Source organism: Chiroxiphia lanceolata, chromosome 6, assembly GCF_009829145.1.
Source record: "Chiroxiphia lanceolata isolate bChiLan1 chromosome 6, bChiLan1.pri, whole genome shotgun sequence".
In the NCBI taxonomy this organism is placed as follows: domain Eukaryota; kingdom Metazoa; phylum Chordata; class Aves; order Passeriformes; family Pipridae; genus Chiroxiphia; species Chiroxiphia lanceolata.
This window is the reverse complement of record NC_045642.1, coordinates 27,749,095-27,771,353: the sequence shown is the minus strand read 5'-3', so window position 1 is coordinate 27,771,353 and position 22,259 is coordinate 27,749,095. Positions and strand designations below refer to the sequence as shown.

The 22,259-nt window shown below is 36.8% G+C and overlaps 1 protein-coding gene across 2 annotated transcripts in view; it reads right to left on the bottom strand.

Annotated features, from left to right (window-relative positions):
- Positions 1-22,259, bottom strand: part of STARD9 (StAR related lipid transfer domain containing 9) — a 100,962-nt gene that overhangs the window by 28,265 nt on the left and 50,438 nt on the right. The window contains exons 9-21 of one of the 2 annotated variants that reach the window (XM_032689744.1): positions 20,172-20,244; positions 19,197-19,264; positions 18,534-18,631; positions 18,117-18,317; positions 17,616-17,713; positions 15,387-15,464; positions 14,513-14,587; positions 13,613-13,792; positions 9,744-9,795; positions 8,705-8,842; positions 7,804-7,886; positions 6,682-6,785; positions 3,239-3,286 (exon numbers count right to left, since the gene is read on the bottom strand). In XM_032689744.1, coding sequence (XP_032545635.1) covers positions 3,239-3,286; positions 6,682-6,785; positions 7,804-7,886; positions 8,705-8,842; positions 9,744-9,795; positions 13,613-13,792; positions 14,513-14,587; positions 15,387-15,464; positions 17,616-17,713; positions 18,117-18,317; positions 18,534-18,631; positions 19,197-19,264; positions 20,172-20,244 — 1,296 coding nt within the window. Of the gene's footprint in view, positions 1-436; positions 1,391-3,238; positions 3,287-6,681; positions 6,786-7,803; positions 7,887-8,704; positions 8,843-9,743; positions 9,796-13,612; positions 13,793-14,512; positions 14,588-15,386; positions 15,465-17,615; positions 17,714-18,116; positions 18,318-18,533; positions 18,632-19,196; positions 19,265-20,171; positions 20,245-22,259 lie in introns of those variants that run through there. The other variant, XM_032689745.1, reaches the window with a different exon arrangement.

Here is a 22,259-nt window from a genome sequence, read left to right as displayed (position 1 = left end):
CCAATTTTGTAATAGGTAGATGAGATTACTTGTTTCTTTAATGTTAAATCAGATATACTGTTAAATTTAGGCTTGAACTACTGGAATACTATGAGATACAGGAATCAAGTTCAGACTGCTATTGCTCATATTCCTGCTTTTCCTCATAAGCAATCTACACTCCGTATAGTTCTAGCAGGAATTAATATAACCTCAGGACAAACATAAGAGAAACAGCTTCATTTCTGTAGGTATCAAGACATACACAAAATCTTGGTTTCACAGGACCAGCATACTCTGGCATACAGCATATAAAGAAAAGCAGCCCTGCAGAGAATTTCATAAAAGCATGCAGATTTCTAGATGTACCAAATGCAGCAAGAAGTGTCAACAGTTACCCCTTCTCCAAGTAAACCTTTGAAAACAGCAAGTAAAATTACAACAAAAAGACACCAACCTTAAACTAAAGATAATCATAAATTACTGAGAAAATTTTCATATTATACCGATTCTGCCGGCGTGTTTTTCCATCTCATTTTCCTCTCCACAAAGTTTGCACGTTGCATGCTAAATGAACCATCTGTAAATCCACATTTTTTTCCAGCCGGTTTTGTTGTCAGCTCTCTGGGATGCTATTGTGCAATTCTCCTCCCCTCTTCCCCAAACACTTCTGCTGATGCAGAGGCTGGCGGCTGCTACAGCATAATGCAGTTTCCAGTAACTATGGCAGCAATAGCTCTGTGGTGAGGTTGAATATCTGCTGCAACAAAATCTTAAGGCTCAAATAGAGAAACTCCAGTGAAAATAATCACTGTTGGTAAAAGCTGAAATGTGCCAGTTTTTCAAAAGAAAACATCAGTCAAGTTAGCATCCCCATCTTTCTGGCTGCCTGGTGTTCAAATCCCATTTTTTTTACAAATGCTTTTTTCCAAGAGAAGGAGAGTCAAAAATAAAGCAGAAAAAAAGATACTGGCAAGGCATTTTGCATCCTTGCGAATCCCACACTGAGAGCAATCACAAGTCAGAGTTAAAAGCCTATCTACTAATATACATCCACACAACTCCCCACACCCCCTCCTGCTCTATCCTCCAGCTCCACACGTGTCCAGTCCGGGGCACTTCCCACAGGGCCTCAGAGCATCACACAGCAGCAGGCAGCACGCAGCTGCACAGGATCATACATCTGCTTCTGCCTAGCACAGAGGCCCAAATCTCTCCCTCCTTCTCCCTAAAGCAAAGGGAAGAGGAATGAAGAAGATATGAATATCTTGTATTCTGAAGGAATGCCACTCACAGAATTCAAAGCAAAAGTTGGGTATTGGTGGGCAGGAGGTAGGAATCAGAAATCGGTCAGAAAGGCCAGCAGAGTCAGAGACCTTTAGAAATAAGGGATCTTTGGAAATGTACATGTAGATTAATTCCCTCCACAGAAATTACCATCATGTGAAGTATTATTTGGATTTCTGATTAACTGGCTTGCTTACAGAAAAAGCACACCTGTGCTTCTTTTATGTGTTTTTTTTTAGCCTTTCCATACAAAACCTCTTTTTCTTTGCCTAAGGCCCCAAAATAACAGTAAGGCAATGACTTATTTAAGGCATCCCTTAAAATACATCTCCAAAATTGGACCTCTTTCTGGCAAAGAGTCACAGGTACAAGACACAGCCACACACTCCAGTAAAGGTTACTCCTTTCTTGCTCAATTTCAGTTCAGTTAACACAGGTTTTCCCATCACAATTTCAGTTATATATAGAATTAGTTCCCCTGCTAACCCACTATACGTGATTCTGCTGCAAGTTGCAGAGTTTCTGTAATTGACACAGTGCACTTCTCTGTGAAATGGAATATTTGAGGGATCTTTTAAGAGATGCAAAAGATTTCTTACATTTGAAATTCTCAGATGAACGCTGTTAGTGAAAACTCAGAGTATTTTAAAAATATCAGTTGAACATGTTAACTATACCACATTAGAATAATAACTGTGTTGCGTTATTCTGTATCAGATTTATTTTCTCCCCAGTTTAACAATGTTGGTATTTTCAAGGAAAGGGAGTTTAAACATGTTCCAAGCAGATAAAATTAAATCAGTGTGCTGCCATACCACTTGACTCTAATGGAGCAACTCCACTGTTGTGGTTTTTTTTTTTTTTTTTTTTTTTCAAACCAGCAAGACAATAAAATCAGAGTTTATATTTATATGCTGTATAGTGTTAAGGCAATGACAGGAGCAAGACTTTATTACTGACTCATTTGTGGTGACATTATAATCTAATGACTGATGCCATTCACAAGTCTTCTGTGTGTTTGCTGGCTGACAGCAAACACCAGAAATTTCAAGTGTTGGGGCTCTTCTGAGTAAGGTGTATGAGGAAGCAACCAAGAGTAAAATTAATCATATCCCTTTTCAAGGAAATTTTCATGTATAAAGTTTTAATATTTGTGTGCAATGGTAGAAATTTTTTTCTCTCTCATTTCTCAAAATATTCTAATGTACAATTAAAGGTTGAACTGGTAATTCAATTCATGAAAAGCAGATGAGAAAAATATTGTCATACTGACAGCATGGGAGATAAGACTCATACCATTAAGTAACCATTATTGTAATATATATGTTGATATATTCTGAAGTAAAAATCCAGAAGGAAGCAAAGTACTATCAGTTCTTGGTGAAAAAGTACTTTAACCCATGGAAACCAAACAATTTCTAAATTATTTCTATGCACAGCTGCTGTGCTTCTGTGCATGAACGAACCATATTCGATGCTCGGAATTATTTTTTTTGACTCTTCCCTTAAGCCATTTTATTCTCAGCAGAAGATAATCCAATTTGTCCAAGGAATTTTCAATATAGTAATGAGTATTCACAGTATTGACATAAAATTTAATACATTTAGGGGTCTAATATGCTGCAAATTAGTAGCAGGTTGAGAGTAAACCCCACTGTAGTCACACTTTTAAATGCAGGTTACACATGCAACAAAGATACAAACCATTTGCACAAAATCTAGAATTAAGAAAGAACATGGTTATAGAGACTTGCCTATAACACAGCTGCACATACAGATTCTTGTTTCAATACGATGAAATAACTTGAATTAAAGCTTGAAGTTTAGTGTGTCACAATACAATAAAATATTTTGAATTAAAGTTTGAAGTGTAGTTTCCAGCTCTTCTGGAGGAAATCAGTGTAGCGCAGGAGAATGTAAAACTAATGGGTTCAAAAATTTCAGCATGATTTAGACACATTAATATTCTTACCTTAGTCCAGGAGAACATTTGTTTTCTTTACAGTTTCTACATTTTTGACTGTAAAAATAAAAGCAGGAAATCATAAATATTTTCCAAAAAAGTCAAAAAAATTTCACTGAAGCCTGCTATACACAAAGATGTTATTGTTATTTTCAGTAGAGGAAGATGCCAAGATGCAGGTTGCTAGCAGCTGGGAGAACACCAAGAACTATTAAGTGAGAGGGGAGACAGAGAAAAAGAGAAAGACACTCACTCACACACACACACACACACAGAGAGCTTTCCCCATTTTTACATTTTCCTTTAAGCATCTCTTTCTGACAGAGACAAGACCCTGCATTAGGGTGAACTTTTTACTGCTGAGCAAATAAGCACTCTCGTAGTCCCCTTAGTCCTGTATTACAGTTTGCAAAATACCTCAGACAAATTTGTGACTGGTTTTGGCTGACATAAAGTCTCTTCATAGTGGCTAGTAGGGGGTTGTGTTTTGGATTTGTGCTGAATGCAGGTTTGATAATATAGAGGTGTTGTTGTTATTGCTGAGCAGGACTTTCCCAGAGCCAAGGCCTTTTCTGCTTTTTGTACTGCCACTTGGGCAAGGAAGTTGGGGATGCAAGGGAGGTTGGGAAGAGACACAACTGGGGCAGGTGACCTAAACTGACCAAAGGGATATTCTATACCATATGACATAATGCTCAGTATATAAAGTTGAGGGAAGAAGGAGAGGATGTTCAGAGTGACAGTGTTTGTCTTCCCAAGTGTGGTGGGTCTGGCTGAGCTGGAATTTATTTCCCCATAGTAGTCCTCACAGTGCTGTGGTCTGCATTGGTAGCTAGAGGAGTGTTGATAACACACCCATGTTTTGGCTACTGCTGAGCACAGCACTGTAACATTCCTTCTTCAATCGAGGGCGAGATCCTGGGAGGGGACACAAGTAGGCCAGCTGACCCACACTGACCAAGGGGATATTCCATAGCATACGACGTCAACCCAGATATAAAAGCTGAGGCAAGGAGCAGGACCAGAGGCACTCATTGTCTCTGATGGCTGCCTGCTGACAACCGTTACATGTACTGGAGCCCTGCTCCTCAGAGAAGTGGCCATCGCTGCTTATGGGAAGTAGAGATTAACTGCTGGCTCCTGCTTTGTGTGTGCGCACGCTGCTTTTGCTTTCTTTTTTTTGCATCAGTATAAACTGCCTTATCACAACCCACTATTTGTGTTGTTTTCTTTTTCCACCTTACTCTCTCCCCTGTCCAGCTGGGAAGGGAAGGGATAGAGTGGCTGAGTGGGCACCTGGCGTTCAGCCAAGGTGAACCCACCACACAAGTAACCATCACATGTGATGGGGTCCTGCTCTCCTGGAGATGGCTGAACACCTGACTGCCCATGGGAAGCAGTGGATTCATTCCTTGTTTTGCTTTGCTTGCATGTGTGGCTTTTGCTTTCCCTATTAAACTGTCTTTATCTCAACCCATGAGTTTTCTGGCTCTTACCCTTCCAATTCTCTCCCCGATCCCAGTGGTGGGGGGTGACAAGTAGCTATGTGGGGCTTGGCTGCTGTCTGGGATTAAACCATAACAACACTTTTTAGTACTTGACATTGACTTTTCTTCATGGAAGTGGGACATTTGAGAGACCACATATGTAGTTTTATTCTTATAATATAGATCTTACGCTAAATGTCTCAATCACAATGCCCTCCATGAGCAAAACTACTTGTCTGTACAGAAACACAGACTCACTTGGTACTGTAAAGGAAGACTCAGTAGATCAATTCAGTTTACCTATGCCAAATAACTATTCAAGAGTTAAAAAAAGACCACTGTATTATGTAAGGTGAGAAACTACTATTATTAGACATAGCTGACAGCTTATTCCTGTAAGAAATGGACATTCAAAAAAATCAAGCAAATGCAATGCCATAATGTTTTTCATTTTCACTGAAGTAACCATTTGAAACACTCTAGTTAAGTATGAGGGTAATGTTAAACAGTGTAATATGCTTGTAATATCCTGTCCAAGTGATTAAAAAAATTGATCAACACAAACAAATCTGCTATCTCAACATGGTCTGGAAAAAAATCAATCAGAAATGTTCTGCAGTTTTGTCAGGTTAAAAAGGGAGGAAACAAGTGCAAATTTGTGATAAACTGTTCACAATGCTTCTGGATTTCTGCAGGTTTTTCTAAGATCATCAAAAAACTTCTGTGAAAAAGCTCCACATCTGATGTTTACACCCATGTAAAGAGCACCTTAGTATCTACTTTTGAAGGTTATTAGACAAATTCTTGTTTTTAAAATTCCTTGTAATTTTTCCAAAGAGAATAATAGCAATGATGCATAAAATGTTAATCAGTAAAGAAGCAAAATGAAATAACATTTTTCATAGATAGGTATCACTGCGGCAAATGAAAAGCAAATGCAGAGATTAGATACATTAAAGAGAACACATAAAAACACACCATCAAAGGTGGAAAGAAGCCATTTGACTAGAACTATGAAGAGATGTTCTAAATAGAGATAATATTTTATGCTTATAAAAATGAGATACTTCCTCTAGAAAAAGATAAAAGACTCCCAGTATGCTACCACACCAAAACCACTCTAGCAAGAAGCAGAACTATCAACAGATATGAATGAAAAGATGGCTGTTTCTTGCCTTTAACAGGTCAATTGAATGTGCCAGGCTGAGAGGAATTAAAAAAGAGAAAGAATCTAATTACATTTAATTCTGTGATATTCTATTTTGAACTAAACCAGAATATATCTCAATTAATTTTTATGATACATATTAATCAGTCTTCATCATACCAATCCTTTCCATTTCAGAAAGGCTCTGTCATAAAAGCATACACTAAACACTGAGTATGAGCAGCCCTTCAACATTTTCAACGAAATATATGCCTGATTTACTCTTCAGTTTAAAAAAAAAAAAAAAAGAGAGAATGACACTGGCTTTCTGAGATGAAGGGCTCAATGAGGACTTGAACTTAAGGGAATTTATGAACAAATGAACCTGATGTCCACAACAAATTAGCAGGGAAAGTGAATTGGTAAAAATTAACTTGGATAAATCATATCCTGAAAAGTCCATTCTGTGCACTGAAGTAAGAATATTGTAAAAATTCTAGATTAGTTGTAAATCAAAACAGCTGTAATGGAGATGTGCAAGTGCACTGAATTAAGGTTGTCTGACAGTCTCATCTGAGGCATTTTCTTAATTATGCATCCCTAAATGATTTTTCAGGTTTGTTGCTTGGGGATCTTAATGCTCTATTTTAATCAGTTGGCCAGTGGACTTTCTTGGACATTTTTATTTGATAACTTAACAACGTGATGGGACTTATTCTATATATAGCTTTCTTGTTGCCTAACCAAGTCCCTGGTTTCAGACATAATCCTGCAAGAGAAATTGTCTGTTTGACTGGTTTTTTCAGTTTTAAACTTACTTGTAAAGAGAAGAAAGGACATAATGTGGAGAATTGGTGCAATTTCCATCTAAGTTGAGCCAGTCTAAAGCTCCACAACTCTGAGTGGGTGGGGTTTCATTAATCTACAAAACACATGAGACAGGAAGAAAAATAAATCACAGCAACCCAGGAACTTTCAAGTTATCATTAATACCACTGTTGTTAACTACAATGTGCAATGCTGCATAATAGCTCCCATGTGAGTTTATAATCTCACACTTCTGCTTAGTCTTTGATAATGAGCAAAGTTGCTAAGTATTTGTTACTGAGTACATCTCTTTTTGCAGTTCTATTTTAATGTACTGCATGTTTCATTAATCAAGAAATTAAGAAGGAAAACAAAAAAAAGTTAAGCCCCTTATCTCAACTACAGAAGTGAGTACAAAAGGACAGTTGAGTGGAAGGTATAAAATGTTACTACATGAAAATCCATTCTAGAAGGTGGATTCTTGCCAATATCAGTTGCTAATATGGTTAACCCCTAAACCAGAAAATTTATATTCCTTAAATTTGGTTTCATAGTTACATCTGCTAGTAATTTTAAGAATTATCTCATTTTTTAAATATTATTGAACTAGCTAACCAAATAATATCTTATAGTAGTTAGTTCCTGAGCTTAACATACCAAGAAATATTTTATCTATTTCTGATGTATGTAAAAGTTAAGTGCTTCCAAAATCAGTAATACTTAAGTACGTAATCCCATAAATCTTCATTTCTTTTAGTATACCTTGTTCAAGACAGTGAAATGACAGAGAAAGAAAATTCAGAAAATTATCAGATGTGGAAAGATTCTTAACTGGTCTTTTCACTGCAGCATTCAGCCTTTTTGTTTCAATCCTACTGTAGTCATGACTAGAAATAGGAAACACTAAATTACTCAAGGGATCTGCATCATCTTTTGCTAAGCACATCTGAAAGAAGTGCTAGTGTCCTCCCACAAAAGGTTTCGTGTCATTACAGACCATTAGATGGAGGAAATGAAGCAAGTGAATATGATGACAAGAAGAAATATTATCTTTATCAGGCTGGCTTTAAGAAGAAAAAACCCAGGAAAATAAATGAAAAATTAGGCGAGAAAAATACAGTTTTAGAACTTACCGATCTCCTTTGTCTTAAGATAGCAGCTTCTGCTGGGTGATTGAATCTAAACTTATGAGACTTGCCTAGGACAACAAGGGCCCCTGTGAAAAAAAAATAAATTAGACATTTACAGAGACAATTCATCAAACTACTACAGAATAGTTTGTTAAAAAAATGAATTCTGACCAACAGCTTTCTGACCATCACAGAACAGAAAACTCTTTTAAAATTTGCCACAATGGAATGGCAGAATTATCATTCTATAATAACAGCATCCAAGCAAACTAATCTTGTAGATCTCTGCAAACCGTAAATTCCCTGTTCACATTAAAGGACAGCATGACTTCATACCAAAAACTTAACCAACCCACTGCTGAAGACTTGTTTTTACACTGTCTTCTTAAGAATCTAGATAACTGCAAGTTCACAGAAGCTGAATTGTTACTTTAAACAACCTAAAAATATGGCTGCCTGATCCATTTAACCTGAATTCATTCATCATCGCCTATGACTTAGTGGCTTGTAGCCTCTACCTAAATACACTGTGAAAAAGCTGAAGGTCATTTCAACCATGTTATATAATTGTCAAAAAACCCCTTCAGTGGTCAGCTGGCTTAGAGCCAGTCTCCACTATTTTACACTATAGTGCCTCTGAATACAGGTGTTCCCTTTTCAGCAGGCTACAGACTACTACTGCCAAAAGGAGTCAGAATATTGTCACCAATGTCTTCATTTTATTTCTGTGGGGCCATTAATTTGTTCCAATCTGGAAGCTCTAGCCATGGATCAAACCTGGGCAGCAGTAGCTGACTGAGAGATAACTTTTTTAGATCTGCTCAAACTCCATAAATCCTTGTCTGTGAAATCCAGTGGTAAGTTAATTATAACATAGCATTCACAGAAAAAAACCAAATCTTACCTTGTGACAGACGACATGATCCAGTGACTTCACATCCATTCACAGAGCAGTGTGCGCCTGGAACTGGTCGCAGGGTCACGACCCCACAGTTGTTGTCTATCATACAATGATTCCTTTCAATCCACTGTCCCTGCAAAACTACAGTGTATAGATTTATCTCACCTGTTGAAGAGGTTATTTTCCTCAGGATAGAGTACCACACACTGTTTGACACTATGCACACTTCACAGAGAACTACATCATGTGCAGAACAAGGAGATTAAATTGCTGTCTTTGACTGCTAGTCAAGTACTTGGTCACAGAAAAACTTATTATCGAAACTCATTATTGAAAATAGTGAGATTGTTTCTTTATTTCCGGTTCTGGAAAACTATACATCACTTTCTAATTTGTGAGCTGATGTGCAAATTTTTCTATTGTGCTGAATTTTCTTAATGCCATTATGGAATTTATTGTTTATATTTTACTGATCTACTGGTAGAAAATAAACAAACTTAACCAAGCTTAGCTGAACCTAACCAAAGCTGAGATTTTACAAGGTTTCCAATTTCAGTATAAAGTTTTAGTTCTCTATCATATTTTCTAGTTCTTGAGATTGACTGCTAAAATTAAAAATAGAAATTAAATTAAATAAAAGATATTCTGAATAATTTGGATTTTATACTAAAACACTCTGTCCAAGTAGAGTTGAAAAGCATTTTCAATGTCTCATGATCACTTGTGCCACTAGTTTAGGATAGAATATACGAGGACTTGGATGTTAAATGAAGATATGTTTAAACTCTAGTGTAGTATTTCACAAGTGGGAAGAAAATTCTGAGGAGATCTCAATGATGTGAAGACCACTGACTTTTCAGACTCTTAAACAAAAAATAATCAACATATTTTAGCCAACTTAAATAATTAGTCTCTTCTACTTACCTTCTTCTACAAAGAAAGCTGACAAACAAACATTACCTAGCTATTACACATGACAAATGTAAACCTCTTGGTTTGACCTGACTGTATCATAAAATAATTTGTAATATCATTCTCTTACCAATGTCTTGATCTTGGTCTGAATCACTTCTTCCAATTTTGGTTGTTCCTTCCTAAAACAAGAAAAGAACTAATTTAAAAGTTGGTTGAGGAAAGTGGATTACATATAGTAATGAAAAAAGCTTTGGAACAATATCTTAGCAAACACCTGAAAAAAAATTTGCCTCTCAATGACTGCATTGTTTGAAGCAAACACCATGTAATTGGTAATACTTCAGTCTGCTGTTCCCCCTAGTGTTGTAATTACTTCTCATCACGCAGCTATGTCGGCTTCTATGACTCCAGTAGATGAAGTAACCCCTAACAGATGAACTTTTGGACTGTGCTTGAGACAAATATTTTAAATATGAACATGCATCCTGATGCATTGAACTTTTATAGTGAGACTTACTGTTTGTAGAAAAGCGAGTATGCTTTTAATAAATATCCATGCAGAAAGAAAGAAGTTGCAAAATGATTATTCACTTAACTAGGCTTTTCAGATACAAAAGTCATAAAATTCCTAATTTGTAAGGGCACTTTGTCATAGTTTATGAATTCTTCAATCTAACTACTAAGGAAGAACTTATTTCTGAAAATTAAATTACATCTATGAAAAGTCTTAGTGATCATGGTATATGGGCAAGTTCTCAAACTTGAAGATTCAATAACTTCAATGAAAGGAACAAAAGTAACAGAATACAGTATTTCTATGCAAATACCAGTAATTTAAACAATACCATAAGGAAAAAAAAAACCTACCAAAAGGAGCCAATCAATTTACCATCTGTCTATTACCTTCTGTTATCAGTTCTACACTTTTTCTTAGGAAATCAAAGCAAAATAATTTCTGAATTCTGAAGAGAGACTATACTTGGTTATGGTAAAGTGATTAGTAAACACACTCTAAAATTACTTTAGTGGCAACTCTAAAGTTAATTAACTCTTAAAGTTAATTAATATGACCTCTAAAGGTCATATTAAAATTAAGTATGGACAATAAACTACGTGATTTTTGTATTTATATTAGAATAAATTGAATATGCTCTCTTCTCCGAGCATATTGTAACCTGGATTTAAAGATGAAGCAAGAAGCAGTAATCAGAAGCCTGAATGCTGGGAAAACAGAATTTGTTTAAGATGACGCAGTTATGGGTAATTATGGATAAATCACAGAGGATTTCTGCACTGGAGGGAAAGGGAATGGTTATCATTCAGCTCCTCACAGTGCTCAGCTATCTGAACCAACTAACAGACTCCTCTGGCACAAGCCCTGCTGAGACTTCCCTTGCTGGAAAGGCTGAAAGCTGGACTGTGCCCAGTGCCCCTGCTTTGGAGTAGTTACCAAGATACATGTCAGTTTAATGTTCAGTGGACTCAACTGCAAAATGTCCACCTGGGTTGGCCACAACTTCCAGAAAACTTATGATCCGTATATGGCCTTTGACTCACCTCACTCAATCAAGTGAGTTGCAATGTGTATTTTACACAAAGAGAAGTAAACCAACTCCTAAAAGATCTCTTTATCAGTTATCTTCTTCACTAAGCAGGGAAATAGTTATTGCAATTCCAAAAGAAACTTTTTCGAACTTGCTGAAATAACTCTCTGGTAATACAATTTAATTTTAAAAAGTGTATTACAGCAGTACTGGCTCATGAAATTCATAATAGTATCTCAGTTGGTTGGAGTGATCCTGGGTGAGTTTAAAACCAACCATAAATTGCAGGTGAGAGCAAGGGTACAGATACAATACAAGCAAACTAACCTAACTTGAGAAAACAAAACAAAAATAGCCATAAACTAGGCCCACGTTGATTTCATTTTTTAAAATGTCATTACTGAGCTAATAATTTCAATATTTATACTCTTTTGTGATTGAATATTGAGTATTCTACCTGAAAAAGTGAAAGATGTTTCAGATTAAATGACTGCACAACGTGACCTTAACATGTCATCGTACATCTTTACATATATTGAAGTGCTTTTATATTGTTACCCTCTTTTGGCTGTATCTCATGACTAAGGATAGAATTCCCAAGGTATATATTGCAGAATCATAAAGTCTGAGATTGCTTTCCCCCTTCAATTTTGGGAGTACTACAACTTTGAAAAAAGTTTATGAAGTACATCTTTTACTAAAACAATGTAAAGAAATCGCATATTTTTAAGCTTTGCAAATAAGGTCAATTAATTTATAGGAAAACATACATCTTCTATTAATGAAAGCCAGAAAATTAAGTGTAGGCACAGCATTGATTAGTGTAATTAATATTATGGAATATCAAGAGACTAACGGAGTAACACAATATTTATTCTACATGATCTGAAAACTGCTGCCATGACCTGTCTCTAGAAGTACAATGTAAAGTGCTATTACATGTTTAAGCCCTGTTATGTAAGGAACTGCTAACGTTTTACCTTCTTGCTGTTCAGATGAAGGTAACAGACACCAGAGACTAAAAGATGTAAAGCACAAAGAAAAGAAAAGGCAGCATCTAGGAGCAAAGAAAGAAGGGACAAAGATGTTAGTGTGACAGAGACACGAATGACTTCAGAAGGTGACCCTTCAAACCAGGTTCCTCCGTTACAATGAATATATTTTAATTACTTTAGTTGTTGTCAAAATTAGTATGGGAAAACATTTGCTGTTTCCAAAATGGCACATAACACTAAAACATTTAAGTAGTAGCAATTGCTTCTAATAAACATTTAATGTTAATGTAGGGTTGAGTAGTTGAAGTTGCATGTTGATCAGCACTGGATAGCATTACTTGGTCCCTAATTATTACCTGGTACAATTTCTTTGTGCTGGAATGAGAAAAATTAGTCAAGTTTCTCTTCCAACATGGTAAAAGAATAGTATGATTTCTGTTTGAAATATTTGTTGTAATTTTTAAGAGGAATAAAAAAAATCCTCTGTCCTAAACTATATCAATCACCACAAAACCTAGTTTGGATAAAGATTTTTTATTAGTAGACAGATACATGATTTTCAAACATGTTTAACACATGTTTTGGCAATGAGTGCACCTCTGTAGAGGTGCCCATCCATCATTCCTTTCACATGAAATGGCACAAATATTTCAGTAATTTCCATTCATTTAAACAACATAAAAAATTTAAACTCCAGTTTAGTACTGACTTACTAAAACAAAAAAAAAATCCCCTAAAACTATTTGACCTAACCATGCACATCATATGCCACAATGTGCAGTAATATAGACACAATGTTATGAAAGTTTCTTGGTGAAAACCTTGCCTTAAATGAGCAGCTACAAAGTAAAATAGTATCTATGAGGCCAGGATTTCTACCTGATCTTCAAAAATAGCTACTCAAGTAGGATCACAAGTAATTACCCTTCATGTTACACACCTGGAATCTACTTGGCAGACTTGGTAGAGCTAAAAGCAATATGTCAAAGTCACTGGCAAAGTGAGCTTGTGTTTTTTAAAGCTTACTTTTATCTATACACATAAAGACTATTCCAGTCTTAAGTATACAAATATTTCATAAAATGTGGACCAGTATGTCTGGTATACTTTAAGCACCATCCTTTATGTTTACACATACATGCTTTGTGGACAAACTACTAATGCCTAATTTGAGTATTTTGCTTTGCTTGTGATACATTATCAAATTTTTTGCACATGCATTCATAAGAGGTCAATTTATATTCGTATATGAATATAGGGTCAGCTCATATATGAATTCTTTTCCTTCTCCATTTCCATGTATTTTCTGCTTTTTTCCCCCATTATATGTCTTGTGATCTGAGACCTTCACTTTTTGATAGCTGTTGTTGTAATGCCATCCTAACCACTCTCCATTTCCAAAGAAAACAAATGTTTTCAAATTAAAGAGTAAAATAAGATGAGTGACAATATCTCACCCTGAGATGATACAGCACTACTCCTGTGCTGAGGATATCATCATCCATGGCCATTAGATGAGGTAGACTAGAATCTATTGTTACTCCAGCTTTTTCTTTGTTGATGTCCACACTGTATTCTTCCATGATGGCTTTCCTGTCTGTCCACTTACTTGTCCAGTCTTTGGTCAATTGCTCAATCTTAAAGAATAGGAGAGGAAACTGTTTCACTTACTAGCAGAATAATTTTTCTCATTCATAAATTTCTTCAGAAAGATCAGCATTTTTTCCAGTTACTGGATGTAACATTCTCTCACCAGTTACAACTAGAAATAAACCAGGTGTATTTCTAATTGCAGCACATTTCTGTGGCAACAAAAAAATTGGGAAAAAACCTGTACTACCACCAAGTGAAGCCAGTTTAATCTGCTGGAGTCTCATTTCCAGAACGTCAGAAAGAGGCATGATCATGCTAACAAGTTATTTTGCCTGGTTTTGAGCAAAACTTACACTTAAGGTCTCGCAAACCTTTCCTGGTCACCAGTGACCAAATCTTTTTAGTAGTTTTAGTGAGTGCACAATAATTTCATTTGAATAAATTGGAGGAGTTTAATCTTAGAAGGGACAGACTCCGTATAATTAATTACTGTGGTGTATTGAGACAGCTTTCAAACAAGGAGTAGAGTGTGCAGACTTAGTGATACACAATGCACTAAGTCCCATTAAAGACACAAGACTTTCATTATAAATTGGTAGAGTGCACTTAACATGGATTAGGGTGTCAGTTTCCTGAATTTTCAGAGTAAAAAGGAAAGGATTAAGCCAATAACATTTTCACTGCGGTTTCAGAACTACAGCAGTGTTATTCTCCTGGCCTAGTGAAACAGTGGATAGTTACAGCATCAAGTAAATCATACACACCTTCATTTCATTCTGAAGGACCAGCTCAGTCAGATTTCCATCCCTGTCATCACTCCAAGATGGACTGGAATTTCTCTATATAAACAACAGCCACCAAGATCTACATGTTACTTTCCTTATTCTCAACTGGCAGGCATATTAGTTCACTCTCCAGCATTCCAAAGTGACGAACTCAGGAGAAGGAAAGACAAAATACACATGCTCCCTTCTAGCACCTAGCCTACATCTCTAGCTATTGCATGCAATTTTTTGGGTAAAGAACTGGTAAAAAAGACATAACAGAGAGATACTTCTGTGCAAATAAATTATGGAGTGTAGTTCCTGTCTCTCCCAGCAAAACAATCTCTCCATGGCTTGGAAAACCAAGACACTATTATTATTCAAAAGGAGAAAAACACCAGGGATGTAATCTGCATTGTGAGGGCTCACAGATGTTCACAAGTTCTTTTGGGGGACAGAGCGTTCAGGTAGGGTAGAAGCTCCAAGATACTTTTGAGGTCACTACTTCACAAGTCTGACAGGAAAATTACATCAGTGATTAATATTTTGTACTGGTTTTGTGTTTCCATATCCTTAAAAATAAAATACTTCTATTTCATGGTATTTGTGGACAGGAAAACCATTCAACTCCATGAAAGACAAAGAAATCCTTTTGAATGCTGCTTATACTTCAGGTTCATCAATATAATGACAGAAAACGGGGAAATTACAGAAATGCAGTTGACCTTATTATAACTGCAAAATCACCCAGACAACAGTTTAATTTCCCTCCAGTTACAATAAACATGGAACGATACACAGATCAGATTAAAGTAAGCAACTGTAGCTACCTAAAGTAACATAAAAGCTCCAGTGGGGCCGCATTGCTACATACCAGTTCAAAGCTCAGCAACATGGTTTTCAACCTGTCAATTTCCTCTCTCAGTTCTCTGATCAGTTTCACATTTGCATCCTGAAACATTGAGGCACAGACCATTCAAAAAAAAATTCTTAAAAAAATTCTTGCTAAAGAAGTCAATGCAGAGATATTCAAACAGCCAGGAGGAGAGGAGAACAGGCACTCTCACAGCAATACTCCTTGCTTCACTCGCCAGGCCCCTTGGATGTACTGCCTAAGGGCAGGTGGTTCCCAGCTTCAATAGGTTCTCTTTTCCCATAAACTTTGCTCCATCTCTCTTCTGAACACAGACCTACCATAGCATTTGTTCCCATCATGACTAGCTGGATACATCACTACTTTTAAGGATCTACCTTCAAAATTGTTACAGTAAGTCAGAAAATTGCTGTTTTTTAAAGCTGATATATAAAATCAGACTAATGAGGACTACGATAGGATGTCACCAAGCATGGTATTAAAAGCTCTTGCAGCTGATACACAAAGAATTTCCTGCCTGCTTGTGTGGAGGCATTTATCTCACTCTCAGAGTAAGCACCTCTGCACTGGCACTTTCTGGAAACCAGTTTTTTAGACAGTTCAGGGAAACTCTTGGGTAAAGAATCAATTTTTTTCTGGGCTGCCAGTGACACTTTGGCTCACGTCAATTTGTAAGACCGAAGAGCTGAAGAGAGTGATGGGAACACGAGCTGGGAGGCTTGTATGTGACAAGAGGCTTACCCAGGAGTGTTTACTTGCCTTTAGCCTGTCAAAGAGTTGAGAACTGCTGCTGACAAAATTAAGTACACTATTTCTACCACTAGTGATGTCAGAAGGCACTGGTAATACAGATGCAAATTAAATTTGGGAAACCTTGGATTAGAAGGGTTTAATTCTGCCCATATTTAACAGAGTATTGTTAGGAAAGTAAATAAGTGAAGTACATCTCTAAAATTCTATGCTTTTATCTACAGAAAAAATCTTGATACACTCAGGCCAAAGCACAAAAGAATACTACTAAAGCTGTAAAGTCAATGACATAAAGATTAAGAAATGCTGGAATCAGATTTTTGAAACTTAAACTCAACAGATATGCCTTAGATGGATACACTGTGATTCAGTTCTTAAGTTATTTGATCACATGTAAAGTCAGCCTCATGCAGAAGGCCAGGTAAAGCACACTCAGTTAGAGAGCAGCAATTCAAGAGTTTTATATTTCTAGCATATGTGATTGTAGATCTTGATTACTATGTGTTATTTGAATTTTGCTACGAAAACATACAGAATTATGCATTTCCCCATGGATTACTTTTAATGCTGGTTCTTATCACTATAAGTGTCTAAAACCTCCACAACTACTAATCAATCTGTTTAAATATCATGCCTTTGATTGGGAGAGTTTAAGTTTTCACATTTAATAAATGTGTACAGGGGTAAGGGTGGAAAATGAGAAAAAAGCACACATTGAAGGTTTGCTTTAAGCATCTGGACTAGCATTGAACAAGAATAGTATAGCAGGGGCAGCAACAGAATACAGCCCTCGAATGCAGCACCTGACTCTCCCCTCAATAGTCTGACATCTTTTAACTTGTGCAGCCTGTGAAAGACCTCTGTACAATTGAACAGATGGATCTGCCATAAAGTCAGAGTTCATTCCTGGAACAGGCCTGTTTTGTGCAATGAACGAAGCTGGGGCTCTGTGGTCACTATTGTTCCCATGTATTTAAAGGCTTAATTATTTTTGTGTACTAAAAAGAAGACAAATGGAGACTACATAGGCTACCTTAGGCCTGGTATACTAACTTTTGAATTCTTGATGGCAACCTTAACAGTGTTCATTTAACTTGCCAAAGGAAGGGTTTGCAAGGGTTATGCACTTACAGTAACAGGTTAAATGGTAACAAATAGTCATAACAGATCTGTAGCTCTACCAATATTTATGATAAAGACACAGATTAAACATACATGTCATACCAATTCAAAGAGAAAGATGATTGAAACTCAATGGACAGAGATGAAGAATGTAAAATAGGTGTGAAATTCTAAATGGTTTAAACTGCAGGGAATCAAAGAAATTATTTCTGTAATATCCAGGCTCTTATTTAGCTGTCATTAACATGGAAAAAAAAGAAGCAAGAATTTTATTCACAGAGCAGATATTCTGAATAAACCTTAAACAACACATGTAACAAATGGGATAAAAATGAAAAGCAGGACTCAAGGCCTCACCTCATTCACTCTGGGCTTGTTAATAATATTTTTGGCATTTGAAGCATATCTCAAAGTACTCATGGTCTCATTGTAGCTGGAGCTGGCAGGGGAGATAGCTACAGACAGAAGACAATCAGAAAAGAAACACAATTTTAAAAAGTAATCAGTTTAACCCATCATTTTTCAAAAAAGTGTATTTTTTTTTTAGTCTTGCTTCTTTAAAAACAAATCAGAAAATATTATTAGGGTTATTTCACTAAACTCACAGAGAATGTCTTCTAAAGGTTGTATTTATAACTGAATGAACACTTAAAATCAAAGCTATGACCTTGGAAACTCTTAAACTTAACTTCATGCACAACCAGCTGCCTTTTCATTTCCTGGACTATTCTATGAAGTATTTATGAAAATGTTTACAAGGACAGATTCTAAGTGGTATAGCTGTCTTCTCACTGCAGTAGAGATGTATATTAAAGATGCAAGGTAGTGATGTTAACAATTAACAGAAACCAAACTCACTGGCAATCATAATGGTTTTGGAGTTGCCCCCCAGACTATCCTTCAGAAGCCAGGTGAGGATGGAGTCACGGTATGGGATGTAAGCCGGCCGCCTGGTCCCACTGACGCTGCCTGTGGAAGGACTGTCTGCATGACTGCTCTCCCCTTCGCTTGCTATGCTGTTAATGCTCTGGCAGCTGCTGAACATCTGTGAATTTTGTGCTGAAGGAGAAATACCACAGAACTCAGGAAAGGGGTTATTTTTTTTCCTGTCATGGCTATTTAATTTTCTTAGATGTCATGACAGCTTTTGAAGACATCACAGCTGCTCTGTGCAGCTTTTTATTGTAAATGCAAATAACATTAAGACACGACACATGGTAAATGAGTCATGTGCTTTTATCACTACCCTTCAGTATAAAGAACTGATGGGCTTACCTAAAGTGGATATGACAATTCCAAGTGTCACTAATGACTTGTTAATATTGGCACCTTCGGTAATTCTATCTTTACAGTAACTGGGATCAGCTCTTTCACTGTAGCATGCAAACATGAAAAAGACAATGCAAAATAAACAAAAATTATTAATTGTGAATGTACAGTCAATATGAAAACATCATGTATTTTCAAGAAATAAAAGAAAATTTAAATTTTGAGCTTTGCAATTAAAAAACTAAATTCTTTGAATACTTCATATTGCCCTCTATTTCAAAAAGTCCAAACAACCACGAGCAAAGGTTATGGGTGCAAGATTCTGTTAAAGACCCACCAAAAACATAAACTCAAGTCTGAACTGGGTAACCCAATCATAGTGGTTCTGACTGTAACAAAAAAACCATACATCTCACAACTCTGCAAGGGTAGATTGGCTCAGTACAAAAGTCCCCTCAATTCTACTTTCTGTGTTCATACATGCCTTCACATTCTTGAGGGAAAAAAAGTTCTGTTCTAAAACTCTTCAGCACGACTTCCATTTTTCTGTTCTCTGTCACATCTAGTACAACCATATGTTCCTCACTGAAATGCATAGCTAAGATTAGAGACTTAGGAACTTTTGGAACATGAATAAAATTACCTCTTTACCCCTCAATATATTATTACCTGCCTGCCAGGTCCACTAAGTTGATCTTGCTTGCAATTTCAGAGGGGAGATTGTTCTCCAATATAGCCTGGAGAGAAAAACACAAATAAGGAAGATTATTCCTCTTAATTAATGAATGAAAATAAAATTGATGTGCTCTTTCATTTGAAACTGAGTTGTACATATGACTGTCTCACTGCCTTTCTTTGTGACCTTGAACCTCTGACTGTGTTCAAACTATTAACTCAACAGCTTTCTCACCGGACAGAGAAACTACCCTCTTATGCCAATTTCCTCTTGAAAAAAAACTTTACTGCCTAGTGGCTGTGAAAGGCTTTCTTGTAGATCTTGTAGAGTTATTTTCCATTAATGTATTCCAAAGGTCTTTTGTGAAACTACAGAAAAATATCCCAAAATGTTCTGTGATTACAGGATGTTAGAAGTGTGAGATAGAAAAGGTCTATTGGATCACTAAATGAGTTCCCTGCCAGGGAAGGATATAACTCCTCCGGAGAAAGGCTGCATTGTCTCTGAGAGAGTACTGGATGCCAAATGCTAAAATACAAGGACATCTAAAAAGCTGGACAGATACAAAATTTTGGTGTTAAACTAATGCTATACTTCAATTAAGCATCTGAAACAAGCGTGACAAAACATAACTTCAAACATATTCACATGCAATTTCCACAGTGTTCTAGAAGGGGTATTGCATTTCAAAGAGCTGACTAAAACTGAAAACGTTTCTTTTTTAAGTGAGTCTTTGGCATCACTTCTGACTATAAGCTTGCACAAAGGAACAGAATACTTCAGTAAACACTCAGCACATCAGGCTGTGTAGGAAGTGTAACACATCTGCAGCGTGATCCAAAGGAAATAAGTAACAGTTTCCACTGAGATTAATACAAACAGCACAAAACAATGACAAGTAAACAATTCACAACACAGTGAACAATGCTTTTGAGTGTGAAAAGGAAGTTGAATTATTTTTAGCTAACCTGAGTGTAGTGGATGGTGAAGATAGCATGGGATCTGCTGCTGGCACTGTGAATATGTGTAGCTGCTGTGATTCTAAAAAGAAGAACAAACCATTCAATTACAACGGGTTACTTCCCAGTACTCAGGGAAATAAAAAACCAACAAATACAGCAGATAAGTGAAGATGAAGGAATGTGAAACTCAGAGAACATGGTAGGCTGCATTCTTGGATCTGATCACAGAGCATTTGGCAGAGAACCTGGAAGGGCAGAAACCGAGGATTGATTAGAGCTGTTTCTGTCTACCAGCAGCACTCTGAAGAAATACCTTAAAGCAGCTTTACAGCACAGCTGTAAGGTGTTGCATAAGCATAGAATGCAGCAGAGAAGTACAGCCAGCAACAGCATCAAACAGTTCACCCTAACATCACTGAATGTACCAGCCCAGCACATTTTCTCCATATTGTCCCCATTTTTATTCCTTGGAACTTCCTAAGGGTCCAAAAAGCTTCATACCCCACTTTTGGGGCTCTTTTATGTCAAAGGGCTGATACAGTTCTTTTACACTGTTAGAGGAGTCCAGTGAGATTAACCAGTCTACCCATGTGAGTACTAAATGAATACTGTAATTCACTGTGTGGCACTTGCTTGATTTTATGACATGGACAGATCGGTCACACAGCTCTAGTGCTCTGACCTACTGCACTCTGGCAAGTGGGTACCAGGCACAGGAGCAGGAGAAGCAGCACCGTCCCACTGTCTCTGTAATGCAAACTTTTGGAAATTCTACTTTCTCTATTGTTGTTTTAATTAGACAAACCTAAAGAAAGCAGGATTTTGCCTAGGGCAGAAGCCAGGTCACAGATCTTTTTCTTTTGTCACTCTTGTAGCTTGCCTTGAGTATCAGTTACACGTACAGCCTTTAGCATCACTTTTGCCCTACGCTCAACAACAGCAGGTAACTTTTAGCAGTATAGAAAAGGACTGTGGTACCATGCTTTTTTTACGAGCCCAGCTGTCAGAGTACTGCAGAGACCAGTTGCACTAGAGAGCAGAAAGCTGCAGTTGTGCGTACACTGCTGAGCATCCAGAGCATGTGGGTAAAGCCAGGACTCTCCTCCCTGTTGTTCTCTGCTTCCTACACCTCCTCCACAGCCACGTGAGCAGGTTTTGCCAGAAGCTACAGGCGGCCTATTGCATCATGGTTGTAAGTGAGCCTAAGCTGAGGTAGCAGGAGAACATAAACTAGTCTCCAGATGTTGGAGGAGGAAGACAAGTAGGTAAAGGGCAGATGACAGAAAACAGCTCTACCCACTTGTTGTTCTGAAATAATCTATTCTTACCATAGAGCTGCATCTACTAATTGCTACAAGCAGAAGCAGCAAAACTTAATCCTGATGTATATTCTATGTTTTTTGTGATAATGCAGCTTAGTTTTTATTTACTTCCCAGCATCACTGTTATTCTAAAATCTTGACTATTTTATGACAAGAGTTAATATCAATTTTAGAACTGTGATTTGCATTCAAATATTACTTTTTCCATTGCTGTAATGGCAGTTGTAAAAATAGTCAAGGCTTCTTATTGAGAAGATACAGAACTGTCTTGACTAAAGAAAGCCAAAATCATTGACTTCACCAGTGCACCAAATCCCACAGTTCTCTCATAGCAAACACACATGATTTCGGGCTAAGAACTTTTAAAAATATTAATAGAAATTAAACCAAATAATTATAAACCAAATACTTCTGGAAAATAAATAAATATACACTATATTTTCAGCAGTTTTAGATAACTAAATTAAACTAACAAGAGAGTTGAAAGCTATGCAGTCTAAAGTGTCATGAGCAAGTGAAGGGGAAAAACAGATGTCTGTTTACAGTAAAATGTTTTCTTGGCTTGCATCTTTTATCACGGACAGATGGTTGAATTTTGTGGGTAAGTCAGTATGGGATCAGTTTTGAAGAAACAACTTCATGAGTGATTATAGCTCTTGCTGTAGATAATATGAGGATGCATAACATCTTATGTGTATGTTCTATGCAGGATCAGCAAATCTGACACCCTGTCATGACAAAGCATTGGCAACACGGTCAGTAAAATAAACAT